Genomic DNA, 20,402 nt, shown 5'->3' on the forward strand with positions numbered 1-20,402 from the left:
CATCAGAAACGCACACACACACACACATACATAGAGAGAAAGAGAGAGAGAGAGAGAGAGGGAAGGAGGGAGGGAGGGAGAGAGAGAGACAGAGAGAGACAGAGAAAGAGACAGAGAGACAGAGAGGGGAAAGAGGGAGGGAGGAAAGTAGGGAGAGAGAGACAGATAGATAAATAGATAAATAATCAGAGCAGAGAGGCAGAGAAAGAGAGAGAAACAGAGACAGAGAAAGGAATGGGGATAGATGAAGGGATAGAGAGAAAGGGGCGGGGGAGGAGAGAGAGAGAGAGAGAGTGAGAGAGAGAGAGAGAGAGAGAGAGCATTCCCACTTCCCTATCCCACCTTTTTCCCAGCACTCCCTGCCAGGCGCATAAAAAGTGCTTAATAAATGTTTGTTCTGATTAATTAGACTGACTGATTAATTAATGTTAATTAATTTATCAATGGGTCATGACATAAAATTATCCTATCCACATGAAGTCCTCACCCCTGGGCAAACATTTCATCTCTAGAGAGAGGTTAGATTACAGAAAGAGCATGGGCCAGGGCCAGGACATTTGTCTAAGGTGCAAAGGCAGTGGAAATGAAAGTTTACCCATCAATCCAGATCACTAAGTTGAATATCTGAATACCCTTGGGGTGGTGGTAGCAGCAAAAGGCTGTTTCTTGTTGCAGGCCATACACCCACCACAAGATACTCTTGTCTCCCTCCTTATCTTGAAAGAACCCACCATGGGTATAAGGGAAAAATATGTAGAAAGAAAAATATTCTTTGATCTTGAGGAGTTTATAGTCTAATAGAGGAAGACAAAACATAAAAAGGAAGCTGAAAACAGGGGAGGTTGGGAGAAGATGAAGGTACCTTTGCACGTGTAAGGTAGAAAAAGTCTGGAGTACAGCCTGGAGAGGACATGGGACACGGCAGTACTGGGCACCCTCCTTAAAGGGAGATTCTGGAGCAGTCATTAAATCAGAGGGAGAGCCCAAAAGGGGTGAAGGGTTTTTCCAGTGTGAAAATTCAAGGACTCAAATGAGGTTTATGGGACATGGTAGAGAAATTTTAGGGGCAGCTAAAGGAATCACGGAATAGAATGCCAGCTTGGATTTAGAAAAACTCATCTCAGCTACAGACACATTCTAGCTGTGCAACCCTAAACCAATCCTTTCACTCTGTCTGCCTCAGTTTCTCATATATAACATGAACTAAGGAAGAAAATGGCAAGCCACTCCAATATCTTTGCCTTCTGGATGTGGTATACCTGATGGATAAACCATTCTTTTGTTTTATGGTACAGTTGGCTTAGTTGCCCAGGTGATTCACTTCAGTTCTTTGGGATCTCCTCAAGTCTGGCTCCTTTGGCTATGGACTTGACTGGGACATTTTGTCATTTTGAAGTAACAAGATTGTAATCTATTCTATTCTGTTTTGAATACATAAGACTAGGTAAAATTAGATGCAATTGGGGATATAAGAAACTTACATACTATTCATTCATAGCTACCCAGTGATCCAGATGCAGGGGATGAGAATAGAAAGAGTTGCTTAAGAAGGAGAGATATCTGCATATACCCCCCCCTTTTTTTTAATTGAGGTTAAGTGATTTGCCCAAGGTCACACAAGTGTCTGAAATCAGATTTGAACTCAGGTCCTCCTTAATTTAGGGCTGGTGCTCTGTTCACTGTGCCACCTAGCTGCCCCCCTCCCTTTCATTTTAAAACTCCTTGAAAAGTAGCCCCTAACTCTTGACTTTTATTTTCTTTCCTTGCATTCCTTTCTCAATCTTTTCCTAAATTTTTTCTCCTTTGGTTATTGTGAAATCACCCCCTCTTCCTTTTTTCTGTTCTCCTACTTCACTGACCACCCAGTTCCATTTGCTAGATCTATTTTCTGAGCCTCTACATGGTTATTTACCAAAAGCTGATCTTCCTTCTCCTTTTTTCTGTCCTTTATACATGCTATTGTTCATTTCTGAAGTGTTTCCCTCAATCTTTTGAGAATTTCACATTTCCTTTGAAACACAGTGATCACAGTAATGTCTTCTGGAAGCTTTTCCTGTTCCTTTTATTTTGAAATATTCTCTCTTTGCTTCTGCATAATTACTTTGTATGTTCTATCATGCCACAGATAAGGACTATTGATAGAATCAAGGATTAAAGCAAAAAGGGTCTTAATGGTCATCTATTGGAGAGATGTCAAATTCACAGCTGTGGAGAAAATATCTTCCCAAACTTCTCAATATTGCCAGAACCAGATAAATTTCTACTTGGAAAAAAAATACAAAGAGATAATGCAAATTTGTGGCTTTCTAAAGCAATATATAGCTACTGGGAATCTCTTTCTATTTGAGTTTGGCCTATCTTATCTAGTCCAACACTTTCATTTTTACAGTTGGGAAATTCAGACTTTGCCCAAGATTACATAGTCAATGATAGGGCTAGGATTTGAAGCCAGGGCCCTTGATTTACCAATCCAGTAAGCCTTCAACTTGGTCTTTGTATATTTGGTAGATAATACAATGCTTTGCACATTTTAAAAATCAAACTTGTAATTTCATGATGAGGAATTTCTTCTACCAATGTAGATATGTAAGCTTTCTACAACTTACAGTCATACAGGATTGCCTGGGGCTATTGAAAGATCACGCAATTTGTCCAGGGTCATGGAATCAATATGTGTCAATAGTTAGGTTTGAACTCAAGTCTTTCTTGACTGATTTTGTCTGCTATATCCCTATTTATCTTGTATGTATTAGGAGTTTAATAAGTATGTGGGGGGGTTGAACTAGAAATTATCAGATGATTTTAGAGTGAATTTCCCCTGACCTTGGATCTGTTTCTCTGGGATTTTATTTCTACTTCCCTCCTACAGACACCTTTTCTTACCTCTTGTCCCAGATACAAAAATTACTAATTATGTCTCTGCTGAGACATAGTCTAGGAAGATATTGTTGTGTATTTCTTTCAAACACAGATAATAGAAATTTGCCACCAAGGAGATGAAAAGGGAAAGAAAAAAAGTAATGTTTAAGTTACTGGGGCATCATCATCTCAAATTTGGGAGAACCAGGAACTGAGAAGATGGAAAGAAATTCTGGAAAAGAAAATTCACCTTATGCAATTAAGTCTATTTAGTCAGGTCTAACCACACTATTAACAAAGCAATAATGATGATAATGAACTCAGCAATCCAACAAATGAGAAGGACATGAGATCTCTTGATAATCTGCTCTTAGCACTGAGGTTGCTGTAAGCCATCAGAATCCTCACTGTTCCAGAGAGAAAATCCTTCCATACACCCAGGGTGACTAGCTGGGAAAGAGTTCTTTGCAAGCAGCGTCAGATGTCTGAGGATGATTTGCTAGGCTGAGCTGGACTGGGCTGGGCTCTCTCAGTCAGAGCTCCCTTTTCAAGGGCTGTAAAGCTTTCCCCTCAGTATCAGAAGGTCTGCTGGTCAGGTATCTGACCAATTTAATAACGTGAGGCTCAAGTCAGTCAAGAATCAAAATGAAGGAACGATTCAAAGGTATTGGATGACTCTCTCATTGCTTACTTCACATCCCATTGACCTTGGCAGCCATAAGTCATCTGGCACAGTGAGTACATTGTAAACGACCCTCTGAAAATAATGCAACTCCATTTCTTTCTTCCCAGGTTTGAGATTTCTGAGAGCTCTCAGGCTGATACAGTTTTCAGAAATTCTGCAGTTTCTGAATATTCTTAAAACAAGGTAAGCTGACTCATTGCTATGGATCTGCTTCATTTCAGCACTTGTCATCCAGTTATAAATATTGTGGTGGTTTAGCAACCCCTAGGACCCTTACTTTTGTTGACCTTACAGGTATACTATCTAATAGAAAAAAGTTATGGAAAATGAGACTCTGTAAAGGATAGAGATGGTATAACAAGACAGGAAAGTTCAGGATTTGAGTTCTTTTCCTCAATCAGAGCTTTCTGTATAAAGGACAGAGGAGTGTATGTATTTGAACATGGCTGCAGCTAATGAGTTCCTTTTGTATATTTTTCTTTTGAAAAAATGGTTTTTTAGTAATGAAATTTTTCCTTAGAAAAATTAGAAGCATTTCTCAACATATCCCCCCCAACTGGATTGAACTGTCCCATGTTACAGAACTGACAATGATATCAAAGTCTGAAAATATATAGAATCATAGGAATCAATTAAGAGCTGGATAGAAACTTAGATACCATCTTCTCCAGTTTCTTTATTTTTACAGATGAGGAAACAAAGGCACAGGGAGGTGAAGGAAATTAAAGTCATGCAGGAAGCAAGTGTCAGAAGTGAGATTTTAATCTTGGTCCTTTGACTATCAATCTAGTACCTTCTCTCTTATATTATACTAGCTTCCAGATAGATAGATAGGTAGATAAATAGAGATATCTGCATGAGGATATATCTATATACAGACATACAGATACATATACACACATACACACATAAATATATGTATAATATGTGTGTGTATACAATCATTTATTTATTTTCGAGACTGGATCTCCCTGTATCACTCACTATTTCTCTATATCCTTCTCTATCACTCAGAAATGGCTATTCAAAGGCCTAAACTAAAATTGATTAGTATGGAAGGTTTAACCTGCTCCATTTTTCTGATCTGGTCAAGTATGGCCCTTCTTAGATATCCTAGTAGTACATTCCTCCTGGGGGGTTCACTGCAAATGACTGATCAGCTTTAGTCCTTCAAAAGAGCTCACAAACTCAAGTGATCCAAAAATCATCTAAATGTACTACAATCATGCTTCTTGTTTCCAGTTACATTGGCTAACCATAGTCCCTTGTCAGTCTATTTCTTTTTAAGATAAAAAGTAGTTTATATAGAAATCCCATTTTTAAAAAGGCTTAATAGGAGACACAGACTCAGAGAATATGAAAACTATTCATTTCCCTTGGATTTTCAAAAATAGTTGAGTTTTACTGCTTTCTATCTTCCTAAGATTGTTCACTGCAATTATTTGAATTCAGCTGATATTTAATGTTATTTAATTTTAAGAAACAGTATATATACTATTCTCTTGGCAGTCAGTAATTTTTCCATCAGTGTAGTGCCCATCCACTGTATTATGTGCCCTGAGATAGTATTCAAAGAATGAAGATGACCATTTATCATGTGGTTGCCTTTTTAGTTTTATTGTTGTATTTAGTCATATCAGAGTCTTGGTGATCCCTTTTGGAATTTTCTTGACAAAGATACTGGAGAAGTTTATTATTTCCAATTTATTTGGAGATGAGGAGGAAACTCAGGCAAAATAGGGTTAAGTGGCTTAAACAGGGTCACACAGTTAATGAATGTCTGAGGCTAGATTTGAAACCAGGAAGGTGAGTTTTCCTAATTTTAGGCTTGGCACACTATCTACTATGCCACCTAGCTGCTACATTTTACCTGGGAGATACCTAAGGAATGGTGAAAGTCTATGCTTATAGATTAGGAAATTCTTGCCACCATGTTCTATCTAGCACAGCTCTAAAGTAAAAATCAAATTTTACCCCAAAGAGAAATATCTCTTGGAGGGCGATCACAAATCTACACACACACACACACATACACACACACACACACACACACACCCCAAAAGAAAGTTATTTAATTTTAGAGTATATTTTAACAAGACCTCTTTAAGATTTTGACTTATTTTAGGGGAAAACTTAAAAATTGATTCCAGTTGTAAACCATGAAATTGTAAACCTTCAAACCTTGCCTAGGAAAGATTTCACTGGTGACTTGACAGTTGTGACTGCCTAGGTTCTGGAGAATCCTGGAAAATAGAAAAACTGAGAAAGGATAGACCTAGGAAAACTTCACAACCCAGTATATTTTTCAATCTGCCTTAAGATATTTAGTAAATAGAAAAAATCAGAGCAGATCTTCTCAAACTTCAATCCAAATCACCTGAGACCATTTCCATGATCATTTCCTTTCTTCTCTCTCTCTTCCCACCTAAAGCTAGAGTTCAGCTCTATGAACTGAATACATTCAAAGTGTAGATTGTCTCTTCTCAGTTTTTTCTTGACATATTGTTTATGGTAAATAGGGATGGGGTTTTTGTCTTTTTCTTTATCCAGAGTGATAGTCTGGTAAATGTCCCTAATAGTCTGGTAAATGTTCATATGGACTATTTGTGGTGTAGCCTTCTGAGCTCATATTGGTCTGATCAACCATAGTCTTGATTAACAACTGAACTTGGCCCAAACATGTGATGCCATTTTGGTTCTCTTCAAGAAGGAAACTCCCACAATCACCATATAGGTAGTTCCTTCTTTTTTATAGCTGTAAAATACAATTTATAAAGAAATCCCATTTTTTTCAAAATGTCTTAATAGTTCCAGCCTCAGAGCTCTTGGAAGATACTCCTTTCCTTTGGTTTTTAAAAAGAAGAGTAGGTTTCACTAAATCTCATCTACCCAACAAATTATTTATATCTATATCTTATCTTATCTATCTATCTATTTATCTATCTAGGGGTAGATAGATATAGATATAGGTAGATATATAAAGATATAGATAGATATAGATATAGTTTTGTTTATTTATTCTTGGTTATACATGCATATTCATTAAAAAAAAAAACAAACAAAAACAAAATATATTTACTGGGGCAGCTAGGTGGTGCAGTGGATAGAGCACCAGCCCTAAAGTCAGGAAGATCTGAGTTCAAATCTGACCTATGACACTTAACACTTTCTGTGTGACCCAAGGCAAGTCACTTAACCCCAATTGCCTCAGCAAAAAACAAAACAAAACAAAACAAAAACAAAAAACCATTAACTTATGAATCATGTTGGGAGAGAGAAATCAGGACAAAAGGGAAAACCACAAGAGAAAAGAAAACAGAAAAAAAAAAAAAAGAGAGAAAAAGTGAACCTAGCATGTGTTTATTTACATTCAGTCTTCATAGTTCTCTCTCTGGATACAGATGGCATTTTCCATGCAAAGTTTATTGGGATTGCCTTGAATCACTGAACTGCTAAGAAGAACCAAGTCTTTCACACTTGATCATGGAAACAATCTTGCTCTTACTGTGTTCAATGTATTACTTGTTGTGCTTGTTTCACTTAGCATCAGTTCCTTTTCCCTTTTTTATGATTTGCTTGGGAAATGATATATTTTTAATCTGGTATTCTCCAACCTAAGTGGAAAGCCAGTGATTTCCCATGTGGTTTTAAATGCCAGAATAGAGTTAGCGAGCCAGTAAGGGGAGAAGGTTTTTCTCCTTCTACAAAATTATTGGCTCACTTATTTCAAGAAAACTTAAGCCAAGGTCAGAGCAAAGGATAATGGAAACAGATTAAGGGAATTTATAATTCATCTAGTCTAATGCTTCATTTTACAGATGAGAAAACTGAAGCCCACAGAGGTTAAATCACTTGGCTCAAAACCACACTTAGAAGTGGCATATGACTTGAGCTTGGTCTTCTGATCTCAAAGCCTGTACTCTTTTAACCATATCTTATTACTCATCACCTAGTCCCAAAGATCACTAAAATAATGAACTTTAAGGGTAGGCATATATAGCATAAAACATTTAATGAGCCTCCATGGAATTGTTCTCTTTGGGGTTATAATTTCCCTCCCAAATTCTCTTTCTTGGTAAATTCATTGATTTCACATTACTTTATACACTACTGGGGTCACTATAAACCTTTTTATTCACTGATGCTCTTAACTGCCCATGAATTCCCCTATCCAAGGGATTAACTCTGATGTCAGCTCTTAATTTAATTGAAAGAGTCTTAGAGACTTGTGGGGAAGTATGTGGCTGATCATAGCCTTTCTCTGAATGTTATAACTAGTGCTGACTCTTTTCTTCTGCCTCTTCTCATCAACATATCCTCAAAGGGCTAGCTATTTAAAATCTAGTAGATGGGAAACCGAGTCAAACCAAGAAGCCAAAAAAGTTATTTTCTTTAATTCCAAAAGATATGGCTTTCAAGAGAAGAAAGATCTCTCAATGGTGGAATTTAATGATTCTTGGATCTCAAAATAGGGGAAGGGTAATAGAAGGGTACAAGCATTTATTAAGTGGCCCTATATATCAGGGACTGTACCAGGCACTTTCAAATATTATTTCATTTGCTCACGACAAAAAAGTTTGGAAGATAGTTTGTTATCTTCATTATCTCTGTAGACGCTGGTTAAAATGAGTATTTCACCAGAATTTCTCCAGTGAGGAGGATAGTCTTTAATTGAACATCATGCAGTAGAATGAAATCATTGATGAAGTGAATCATAATTTGAAAGTCTTCAATTTGTTTACAGCCTTTCAGTCATCCCACTGATCCCAGAGCTAGGAAGAACAGGAAAGAGAGGTAGACAGAGAAGAACAGAGTGAAGGAGAATTTAGAGGACAGTAGGAAAGCAGCCAGAGTATATGGAGATTCAAGGAGACAGAAAATTAAAAGAGAGATCTCTTCTATTCTATCAACACCAGGCCTATGCACATTGCATCCATTATGCAGACAAGGTCACTACCTTCAAAGTGAAATTTTTAGATCCTATATAACTGGGTTGCATAATGCCATCTAAGCTTTGGCCTATTGCCTAAATAAGTTTGAATCTGCTGAGCAAGACTCGGGATTTTAGAAAATAATCATTCTGGAGCCAGAGTTGAATCTGTTTCTCGGATTCAAAGGCTATGTTTTCTAATGAAACAGTACAGTTAATCTGAATTATCTCCACATGGATTATTGACTGAGAATATTGCCCTTGCTTTTTCTTTTTATGACAAGTTTTCTAGTTCTCTGTTGAAAATTAAAAAAAGAAAAGAAAAGAAAGAAAAACTAGGACACATTTCTTCCTCTGCAGCAGCTTGGAAATTTGTAAATATTGAAGTTTGAATTACTTTTAGGGACAAGGAAGACAATAAAGTGTGTTACTTTGGTCCTCACATTTAATTGAAAGACAGTATAGTGGAATAGAGAGTTAACCTTAGTTAGAAAGACTAACTCAGGTGCTGACATTGACATAAATTGACCTTAAGCTAATCAGTCCACATCTCATCGTCCACAATAGCATTTCTTTTGGAAACATTAGGGGTTAAGTCACTCCCAGGGTCTCACGGCTAGTACATGTTTAAGGCCACATTGGAACTCAGGTGTTTTTGACTCCATGGCAGCCACTTAGCTGCCCCAACATTGACTTTCTAACATTCTAAGTTGCAAAAAAGTTTCTGATCTGTCTTGGTAGAGAAAATTTCCTCACCAGAAATTTTTGATACCAATGAAATTTCAGACATCCAAAAATTGTACTTACTTATGTAATACTGGATAAAATGAAAAACCAAATTGGTTATCAAATAAAAACATCAATCAATTGTTAGTATATGTGTCAGCTCATGCCAACTGAGGAAAAAATAATACTGCCTCCAGTAGTTTTTTTTTTTTTTTTTTTAATCTTTGCCTCTCAGTCTGAAGTCCCTTTCCTAGAAGGCTAAGTACTGTTTCTCTCTTAGGCTTGCTTTTGTGTGGATTCAAAAAATTCCACTTAGAGACTATTTTAATATTAGTCGTGGTGTGCTATATTTGGAGAATTGAATCTGTTGTTCCTAAATCATATTATAAATGTCAACATCAAACGTATTATTTTAGGATTGGTCACGATTTTGAATGATCATTTCCCTCTATCCCCTCTCCAGGAGAAGATGGCCTTTCAGAAAACTATTATTACTGATTTACACTCATACACACTATACACGGTGCTTTTAAGAGTTACAAAGCACTTTTTGTAGGCTATATCATTTGATTTTCATAACAGCTCTGTAATAGAGGTAATACAAATATTATTATCCCCATTTTAGCCAAGTTTAGAAAAATTATTTAGCTTTTCTAAGATCAAAGAACTAATCACAGGGGCCCAGACTTGAACTGGAAGAAGTCATACAAACCCTCTGGTCCAAGTCCCTCATTTAACAGATGAGGAAATTGAGATCCAGTGAGATGGTGACTTGCCACAGTCATAAAGGTAAAAACATCAGAGATGGAATTGAACCACCATTCTCCGATTCGTGAACTAGTATTATCCCACAAGTGCATCCTGCCCCATCATAGACTCAGTAGCCTAAGGAAAGCTCAGACCAGACTGCACTATGGAGTGTGTTACTTTGTAAATCAACATTGTTCTCAAGTGGTTTAAAACATGGTCATTAGAAACAAACTTATTCTTTTCTTATATAGAAATGTTAGTGTTGCCTTTTATAATTTCATTCATAATGGTTACAGATTATCATTATCACATGTCCTTAAGAGGCTACAACCTAGAGAGATACAAACTCATAAATATCTGGATCAAACCTTGTCTCTTGTTTCCTATCTATATGACCGTGGGAAAGTGATTTCGTTCCCTTAATTTTATTTTCTAGAGTAGATAATTTCTAAAATCCAATCTAATTTTAAAATCTGTAATCCTGTGTATGTATGTGTATGTATATTTCTATATTTATGAGGAAAATACTGAGAACTATTACGTATATTTTTGAACATTAAAAGTGAGTTTCAATATGAGTCGGAGCTAGTATACATTTTAATATAAAATGTCTTTTAAATTAACAATTCTTTGGACACAATGCCTCACATTGTGCCCTATCTGTGTAGCAAGATTATGAGGTCAAGCAGTCTCACTTAAAGGTTACCATTCAGCCCGGTTGACCCATTTTCATATTTAATCTTATCATTCTGAGCTCTTGAATAATCCAACAATACACATATTTTTCATTAAATGACAAAACACCACTCTCTTTTTTTTTGTTGTTGCAAATTTTCTTTCTCTTTACTTACAAATGTAAACTCAAGTCCCTATCTTATTTCATCAAACATTTTTTTTATTTAGTAGATACCACCTTTCCCAATAGTAATTACTCCCATTTCTTTATAAATTAAATCCCTTAATCTTATATAATTGGATAAGTAATTAACTAAATACCAACATCAACAATATCAAAAATACAACTAATAACTATTCAAAGACACAGATACAGAATTTTGTCAGAGAGAAAGATCATAGCCAATCACCTCAAACTGGCATTGTAATGACAGATAATACTTTTGTGAGTGAAAACCAGCATTAGGTTTCTCTCAAGGCACCATATGATGTCTCTTTCTTTTAGCAAGATAAAGGTTTAAAAAGCTTCATCATGCAGCTTCCTACTTTTCCTTCCTTGTTTCATGTCATTTACAAATTTGATAAGCTTGGGCATCCATGTCTTAATATAGGTTTTAATGTTAAAATGATAAATATCACAGATCCTTCTGGGATTTCATGAGGGTGGAACCTTCCTCCACATCGACATCAAACCATTAACGACAGCTCTTTGATTCAGCTTTTAAAGCACTCCTATTCACTCAATTATTTTATCATTTAGCCCACCTTTTTCATAAAAATATCTTGAGAGATTTTGTAAAATAGCTCACTTGGATCAAGATAAACTAAACTTACAATACTGCTCTTCTCTAGTAGCGGAGTTGTCTTAACAAAAGAGAAAGAGAAATGGCATTAATCTGGATGGCCATTCTTGATGAAACAATGTTTCTTTGTGATCACTGTCTCCTCTTCTATATTTTCCCTTGTTTCTATTTAGTTGATTAGTCATATCTAACTAATACGCCCTTTTGTGGCTTTCTTGGCAGAAATACTGGAGTACTTTACCATTTCCTTCTCCAGCTCATTTTACACATAAGAAAATTGAGGCAGAATGGTTAAGTGACTTGCCCAGGGTCACACAGGTAGTGAATGTCTAAGATCAGATTTGAACTTAGGAAACGGAGCAATGCTTTATTCACTGCACCACCAAGTTGCCCTAGATGTTCACTTACCTGCCCTTTAAAAATACATGGAATTTGTCTGAGAATTGGTGTCAAGCTCACTAGTCTATGGTAACCAGGCTCCATTCTTTTTTTCCTTTTTGAAGTGGATTTTGAGTAAATGAAACCCAGTGTGTTTGTCCGCAATAGTCTCATGCTGTAATACTAGAATACAGATGAAATTATATCAATGTAGTAGGTAAGGGGCTTTAACCACCTTGTAAAACCTAAATTTCTCTTTTCAGGTTGTTTTTAAATGCATAAAATAAAATACACAGAATTATAAGGGAAACCAACTGTATTTTGACAATATTTTGATTATCAAAATTAAGAAAATAAGTTCAGAGACCCGAGGTTAAGAATTCTTTCTGTAAATGTATGAATAGATGTTTCAGATATATATAAAGATATGTTATATATACATACATATAGATAGATAGATATGTTATATATACATACATATATTTCTATGCATTATATACAAATGTGTCTGTGGATATGTAATTTCATTATAGTAGAGAACTATTTTTGTGGAAATTTCTGTCACAAAAGGTCATTACAAATTTTCTGAAATTGAGAACCATCACAAGCTGCTTGAGGCACTGAGAAATGAAGGTGCTGTTCAGAGGTACATAGCTGGGACCTGTTAAGAGCCAGACTCAAAATATTTCTGATTCCCAGGCTAATACTTCCTCTAGTGCATCAGTAGTATCCAAGTCAAATAGAAATGGGGCTATTAAACCATACATAAGGATCCCTGCAGGTTTTAAATTGGCTTTGAAAACCATATGTTCACATTATTTATGCTCTATTGTGTTTATATTAATTTTGTTAAATGTCCCTCAATTACATTTTAGTCATGTCCAACTTACAATTAGGGGTAGCTAGATGACACTATATGCATGAAGTACTAGATCTGAAGTCAGGTCATCTTTGTGAGTTCAAATCTGGTCTCAGATTCTTAGTAGTTGTGTGACCCTGCAAAAGACACTTTATCCTGCATGTGCCTCAGTTTTCTCATCTATAGGATGACATGGAGAAAGAAATGGCAACCTACTCTAGGATCTTTGCCAAGAAAATCCCAAATGGGATCATGGAAGATTGAATAATTATGTTGGTGAGAGTGACATTATTCCACTGCATGATGCTATCTATGTACTATTCCATGGACTAATAACCAAAACCCTGGAAGCTAATGGATGCTTCTGAGCAGAGGATTTTACACAGATGTTAGGAAAATCTCAACAATCAGGCAAATGTTTTCACTAATCCTCCTTCCAAATTTAGACTATAATAGAAATTGCTTTTCTATTAAGGGGATTTCTAGAGGACCATACATAGATGATAGCAGACACATATGCAAGAGATAAATGGGAAAAATAATTTGAACGCGTCCATTTTTGTTTTTTAAGTAGGACCCAAATAGCCTCAGAAATGCAGGGACAGAAAAGGAAGTAGGACACATTTGATCCTTCTTAGTCTCATTTTCACATCTGACTTCCTGAAGTCTGTTATTAACAAACTTCTAGTTAACATCTATTAGCATAATGCAGCTACCAACATCATTTCCATCAAAAGCTTTCCCCAGCTGTCAGTCAACAGTATTTTCTGAGCACCTACTATGACCATTATGGCATTATGGGAGTCATAATGTGGGAGTGTAGGAGCATACTGTTGAGAACATCCCTTTTTTTGAACCTTGCTAAGCTGATCAATATGAGATTCTATGTCAATAGCCACAAAGTGTCACAGATTCTCTTTCAGATCTGATGCCAAGGAATATTACAAAGCCTCTTCTCCTTAGGAGAAGGAAAATTCCTACAAATTACTCTAGCAAAAAAATACATTATTTGATAAACAAATAAAAAAGCGATAGACTGACAGATAGATACATAAATAGAAAGATGGAGACAGATAGATTGACAGAGAGACAGGTAGATAGACTGACAAATAAACAGATAAACAATTGATAAACAGATAGATTGACAGACATAAAAAATAAGCCATAATCTCATGACCTAGTGATCTTAAGACATCATATTCTGATGATGAACTTTTCTCCATTAATTTAGCTTTTATTTGGATAATAAGTGCTTCTTAATACAGACAGGTAGCTAGTAGGTGCAGTTTATAGCAAACAAGGCTAAGAGTCAGAATCTAAGTTCAAATCCTACATCTGATACTTGATAAGTTATATATCTGTGGACCAGTCACTTATTCCCTCTCAGTCTCCATTTTCTTTTTTATAAAATGAGGTGGTTGGACTTAATGGTATTTAAGATCCCTTCCTGCTCTAAATGCATGATAGTGTGAAACCTTTCCCAACTTGATGGGACATCCCATAGCTTTTAGTTTATTGTTAGAACTTTTAAGAACATGGGTTCCCTTACATACCATGGCAAGGTACCTGATGAGGACTTTACTGGAGGTTTAGCCTAAATACCAAAAGATAATTAATCCAATGAGAAGAATTAAAATGAACCTCAGATCCTCTGACAGTTTGAACAAGCTTTCTTATTTCCTAGGCAGCTAACCTTGAGCCATAATTAATTAATTTCTGACCCATGGGAGCCCTAGAAATACTAAACAATGAAATCTTAAATAAGTTTAGAACTTGAAGAGCAAAGGAAATGTACTATATTTTGGAGCATCTCTCCTTTTTATTTTTAGATTTCAACTTAACAAATGTGTTTTAAGCACTGAGGGGTCACAAGACTCACCCTCAGTAGCCTAGGTGACTGTATGATTATACTGTTCAGAAGAATTGTCCACTTGCAGTTATAGAGTAAGTTTCTTCTTAAGCTTCTTAATATTGTCTGTTGCTTTCTAGATCCCTCGTTTTAGCCTTTTTTTAAGGAATTCACATCCCTGTTTTACCCATAAAGGTTCCTTGGTCCTTTTTGGGTTTTACTTGGTCTTCACTTCCTTAGCATTTAAACTTTTGATCTCCTTAGGGTCCTATTCTCATTCCTATGTTCTAGATGGGAAAAAAAAAAACCCAAAATATGTTCCTTTTCTTCCTGTTTCTTTTAAAGTAAACTTGTGATTTTTGTGGTAAATTTCTATCATGGAAAGTCTTTCAATCAATGCAAATTGGCACCTCATCTGAAATTTGGAGAAATACCTGGGGCACTTAGAGTTAAGTGATTTATCCATGTATCTATGTAACTCATATGTTTCAGAAACAGAACTCAAACCCAGTTCTTCATAACAGAAACCCTTTTTCCTCTATGCTATGTTGCCTCTTAATGGGTACTTATCTAGAGGCCTTCAAAGAATCCTGTGATTGCTTCATCTTCTCTAAAGGTCTTGGCGGTTCTGCCCCCTAAATTTCTTTTTCTGTCTATAACTTGCTCTGTCCTGTTTGTTTTTCTAGAAACAAATATCCTAACCTTTTATTAAAGCCAGTTCTACTACTAGTTTCTTTATCTATTGTCCTAAGCTAGCCTAAGTTATTATTTTTAAATAATAGATTTTCACTAATAGATTTTAAATACACACAAAATGAAAAGATAGTTTTCAGCATCTACCCTTGCAAAAGCTTGTATTTCAATTTTTTTTCTCCCTCCCTCATCATCTTCTCTCTCCCTCAGTAGCAAGTAATCCAATTTAGGTTACACATCTGCTCTTCTAATTTCTACATTTGCCATGCAGTTCAAGAAAAATCAGATCAAAAGGGGAAAAATGAGAAAGAAAAAAAAAAGCAAGTAAACAAACAAATAGCAACAATACATGAAAATAATATGTTATGCTTCATATTCAGTCTCCATAGTTCTCTCTCTGGATATGGATGTCTCTTTCCCTCACAAGTCTACTGGAACTTAGGCTTGCCTAAGTTATGGCCTCTAGGGACCATCCCCCCAATTTTCAGTGCTAGCAGTTCTAAGACTACCTGTCTACAATACATCTGGTTCCCTTTCAGGGACTCTTCCTGCTGTGTTTCTCTTACATTTCTTTCTTTCTTTTTCTTTTTAAAAATCATTTATTTATACAAAGCATATACATGGGTAATTTTTCCAACATTGACCTTTGCAAAATCTTTTGTTCCAAATTTTCCCCTCCTTCCCCTCCACTCCCCTCCTCTAGCTGGCAGGTAGTCCAATACATGTTAAATATGTTGAAATACACATTAAATCCAATACATGTATACATATTTATACAGTTATCTTGCTGCACAAGAAAAATCAGATCAAGAAGAAAGGAAAAGTAAAACTGAGAAAGAAAACAAAATGCAAGCAAATAACAACAGATTTCTCTTACATTTTCTTCCTACTTTTCTTGTTTCTCTCTGAAGAACATCATTAACCCATCCCTAGAACTGGGGTGACTGAAGTTCCATGAAGCTAATGAATGTAAATACACCTTTCTGGCCTCAGGTTATTTGTTCTGCCATTTTCCATTTTTCTCTTGGATTAGTCACCACCCAGATATTTTCCCAGGAACCATAGGATGGTAGGATTATTGGATCATAACTTTAGAGCTTGCAGGGACCTGGAGATCATTTATTCCAAACCTCTCATTTTATAGATGAGGAAACTGAGGCCTAAGGAGTTTCAGTGATTCGTCAAGGTCACACAAGTGGTTTCCTATAATCCTTTCCATCGTATTTTTATTCTGAACTCAAAGTGTTTTCCTATGCCATAAAATCAACCATTTTCACCAAAAGTTTATTATGATATAATTGGAAATTATTTTTGGCAGGAAGATGGGTATATATAGGAGAAAAAAATCTAGACTTAGGATTTCATTGTGTAGAAATCTCTCTGTGGGAAAAATTTCATGAGAAATGATATAAGGTTGGAGGAAACTGGGAGACCATCTAGTCCAACTGGTTAAGGAATTTTTCCAATGTTACACATATCCGAGGTGGTATTTGAACCCAAATCCTCTTGTCTGACAGCTAGTTCTCTTTTCACTATTCTGTGCTATCTCCCCAAGACAAATCATTAACTCTTAGAGGACTGACCATCTTGGAAAGTGACTTGGGGTCTTGAAAAATTTAGAGATTTGTCACCCAGCTGATTCTGTATCAGAAGTGGGACCTAAATGCATGTCTTTCTAGCCTGAAGGCCAACTTAATACTCATGACATCATTATCACAGAGAAATGAATTTAAGACTTCTAAATGTGACATTTGTCTTGAGAACTAGAAGAGAGAGCAGAACAGAGAAACTAAGTGGTCTCTTTTCATTTATAGATATTGCAAAGTCCTCTTGAACTCAGAACCAGTCTGAAGCTCTGATGTCTATGTATATATGTATGTTATCTACCTATGTACGTTATCTATCTATTCATCTCTCTCTATCCATCCCTCCTTTCATCTATGTATCTATCTGTCTGTCAGTCTGTCTATCAATCTATCTATTTGTCTATCTATTGAGACACTAAGCTGTAAGGAAACATTAGGAGACTGATCCTAATACTAGGGACTCACCAAATTAGGAAAGGAACTACTGACTGCAAAAAAAAGAAAATTCTGGACCCCATCTATTTAACAAGTATTGAAATCTATTTGGGGTTAACTTGAATCCCAAATATTTGTTTATTTTGTTCATTTATCTGTCCATAGATTAATCTAGCCTCTAGTGGCTAGTTGGAGTTTCAGGGCACATAGTATACCAACTAATATGACTAGCTCCTTCTCTCTGATACAGTATACTTAGTTTTGCTGTATAGCCCAAACTTTGACACTCTTGAGTTGACTAGGTGGTGCAGTGAACAGAGTGTCAGACTTGAAATTCGGTAGACTTATCTTTCTGAATTCAAATCCAGCCTTGAATACTTCCTAGCTGGGTGACCCTGGGTAACTCACTTAACCCTGTTTGCCTTAGTTCCCTCAGTAAAATGGAGAAGGAAATAGCAAATTACTTCAGTATCTTTGCTGAGAAAACTCCAAATAGGATCATAAAGAGTCAAAAATGACTAAACAGCAACAATAAAGTCCAAACTTACAGGATAAAAATTAATCTAAAAAGTAATTTCTAATGCTCAATAAATTTGCAGTGCTGCTACTGCTGATAAAAAAAAGAAATCCCCCCAACAAATATTATTCTAGTATCATTAATTACATTTTCTACATATGCCAGGAGCCCTCAAGGATACTTATAATTACTTATAGACTACTCCTCTGGATATTATATGATGGGTGATATATTAAACTGGTGATATACTGGAACTGGAGCTGGGAAAAACCTGAGTTCAAATCCAGTCTCACACACTTATTAGTTATGTGATCCTTAGCAAATCATTTAATTTTGTTTGCCTCAGTTTCTTTATACATAAAAGTGGGTATAATAATAGTACCTACATTCCAGGGTTTTTGTGAATATCAAATGAGATAATTATAAATTGCTTTGAAAATCTTAAAGCAGTGTATAAATGATAGCTAACATTGTTATCAGGAGGCAGGTGCCTCAGTGGATAGAGTATTGGACCTAGTATCACAAAGACCTGAGTTCAAATGTAACCTCAACTATATGAACCTGGGAAAGTCATCTAATCTCTATTTGCCTTAATCCACTGGAGAAGGAAATGGCTAACCACTTTAGTATCTTTGTCAAGAAAACCCCATGAACAATATGGTTCATAAGATCATGAAGAGTCAGGCATAATTTTACAATGCAACAATAATAAGAATAATTATGATTGTCCTCTCCCTCCTCCTTATTATCATCATCATCATCATCCAATAATTGCATGATCTGGTTGAAAGGGTCCTGGATTCCCAAAGAACCCAGGTTCAAATTTCATCTCTGCTAATAACTACCTGAATGTCCTTGGAGAAGATTCTTAACCCTTCTGTGTGCCTCAACATGGTTATCTGTAAAATGAAGTCATAAGTAGCCTTTAAAGTCTCTTGTTATAATAATAAGTACTTGTATATCACTTTAAGGTTTAAAGTATTTTACACAAAATATTTCATCTGTGCCTCACGTGAACAGCTCCGTGAGGTAGGTGTTCTCAAGCATCATTATGAATCCAGGTGGCAACATAAAAATGCCTTGGAAAATGTCTTTGGTTACTGTTAGTCTTTGTGAATCTATACCTGCTGTCATGAACTTGGGAAAAAAAAAAATAGTGGCATCCAAAACAGCCTCTAAGAAAAGGAAGGCTGTTCAATGCCTCAGTTCCTCTGTTTTTCTGCCTTGTTTTTTTTTTTTTTTTTTTTTAAAGCAACTTATTCCTGGTCTGAAGCACTCTATCCTCAAAACATTCTGCTACCTCTACTTTTTCCTTTTATCTTCTTCCTTCAAAGCCTAAAGGCCAAAGTCAAGCCTTACCAAGATCAAAGTTACTGACTGACTTGGGGCCCTAGTATCTTGGGCCTCTGAGCTTTTTCAGCTACTCCAGTGTTGTGGGTAGCCAGGACTCTGGACATAAGAGAGTCTGAGATAGAGGGAAAGAATCACCTCCTTGTCAGCATGGCTATATCTATTCAGCCCAGTTGAAATAACCATGGATGGTAGCAGGATTGTTTCCATGTCATAACTATGTCTAGTATAGACAAGTGAAAGACTGAATGAAATAAACTCAGATCCCTCACTGGAATCAACTGTGCCATCCAGAGTCCTAATATGTGTGTCGTCTTTATGGCGTAAGAGTTATTACATGATCTCTGTTTCCTCTTTCAGATAGAGTAGGGTCAGACTTTGGTTTTGGAGAACAGAATATTAAAGGAAATTTTTCATAATTCTCAAGGAATTATTTTGGATCCAAGTATTTTTGGTGGCAGCATAGAAATGTCCTTAGAAAATGCTTTTGGTTTTCCAAATATGGGATTTTATATCCAAAAGACCATTTCACAGCAAATCCTATACAATATCTGACTGAGAACATAAAACTCTCTTTACTTTTGTGACATTTTATTTTTATTGTTCTTGCTTTTTTGTGATTGAGCAGAAATGGGAAAGGAAGTCTGCTTCTAAGGTGCTGTTTGCTCATCCATGATCTGCAGCTGGCTATACAAGTGGGCACCCAGTCCTGCAACATTCTACCTACTTGCCCAATGATCAGCCTTTTTTAGAATATTAATTGGATTTTCATCATACTTTCCAGAATGGAATGATCCCATGAACAGATTTATCTACCAATGGGATCTCCTTCTTTGCCTCCTACTCTGTCTAAGAGTTGAATGACCCAGGGGCTCTCTTTTTCTTATTCTCAGGAGATACATTCCAGCCCTATTATTGGGTCAAAATTTATCCAGAATGCTGTATCTTTCACTTAGCATTTAGATGTCCTTTTGGTTGACATTCATAGGAAAATCCAAGTTTTAATCTCTTTATGGTTATAATAATAATAAGCATTTACACAGTGCTGTAAGTTTCACAGTGTAATTTACATATATTATCTCATCTGTTCCTCATCGCAACCTTGGAAGCTAGATGTTATTATTCCCATTTAAAGGAGGAGGAAACAGACTGAAAGTCACTGTAAGTGACTTGCTTCTGGTTACACAGAAAGAAAATGTCTTAGGTAGTATTTAAACTCCAATTTCAGAACTCTATCTACTATGCCAGAAGTGTTGGGCTTAAATGAGGGCACTGCACCATTCATGAAGATCTCTGTGGGTTGGGCT

At 36.1% G+C, this 20,402-nt stretch overlaps 1 protein-coding gene across 14 annotated transcripts in view; it reads left to right on the forward strand.

The window, feature by feature from the left end:
* Positions 1 to 20,402, forward strand: part of KCNMA1 (potassium calcium-activated channel subfamily M alpha 1) — an 891,121-nt gene that overhangs the window by 609,586 nt on the left and 261,133 nt on the right. For all 14 annotated transcript variants that reach the window (XM_051982028.1, XM_051982029.1, XM_051982030.1 and 11 more), the window contains exon 6: positions 3,652 to 3,727. In XM_051982028.1, coding sequence (XP_051837988.1) covers positions 3,652 to 3,727 — 76 coding nt within the window. The remainder of the gene's footprint in view (positions 1 to 3,651; positions 3,728 to 20,402) is intronic.

Source organism: Antechinus flavipes, chromosome 2 (genome assembly GCF_016432865.1).
Source record: "Antechinus flavipes isolate AdamAnt ecotype Samford, QLD, Australia chromosome 2, AdamAnt_v2, whole genome shotgun sequence".
In the NCBI taxonomy this organism is placed as follows: Eukaryota; Metazoa; Chordata; class Mammalia; order Dasyuromorphia; family Dasyuridae; genus Antechinus; species Antechinus flavipes.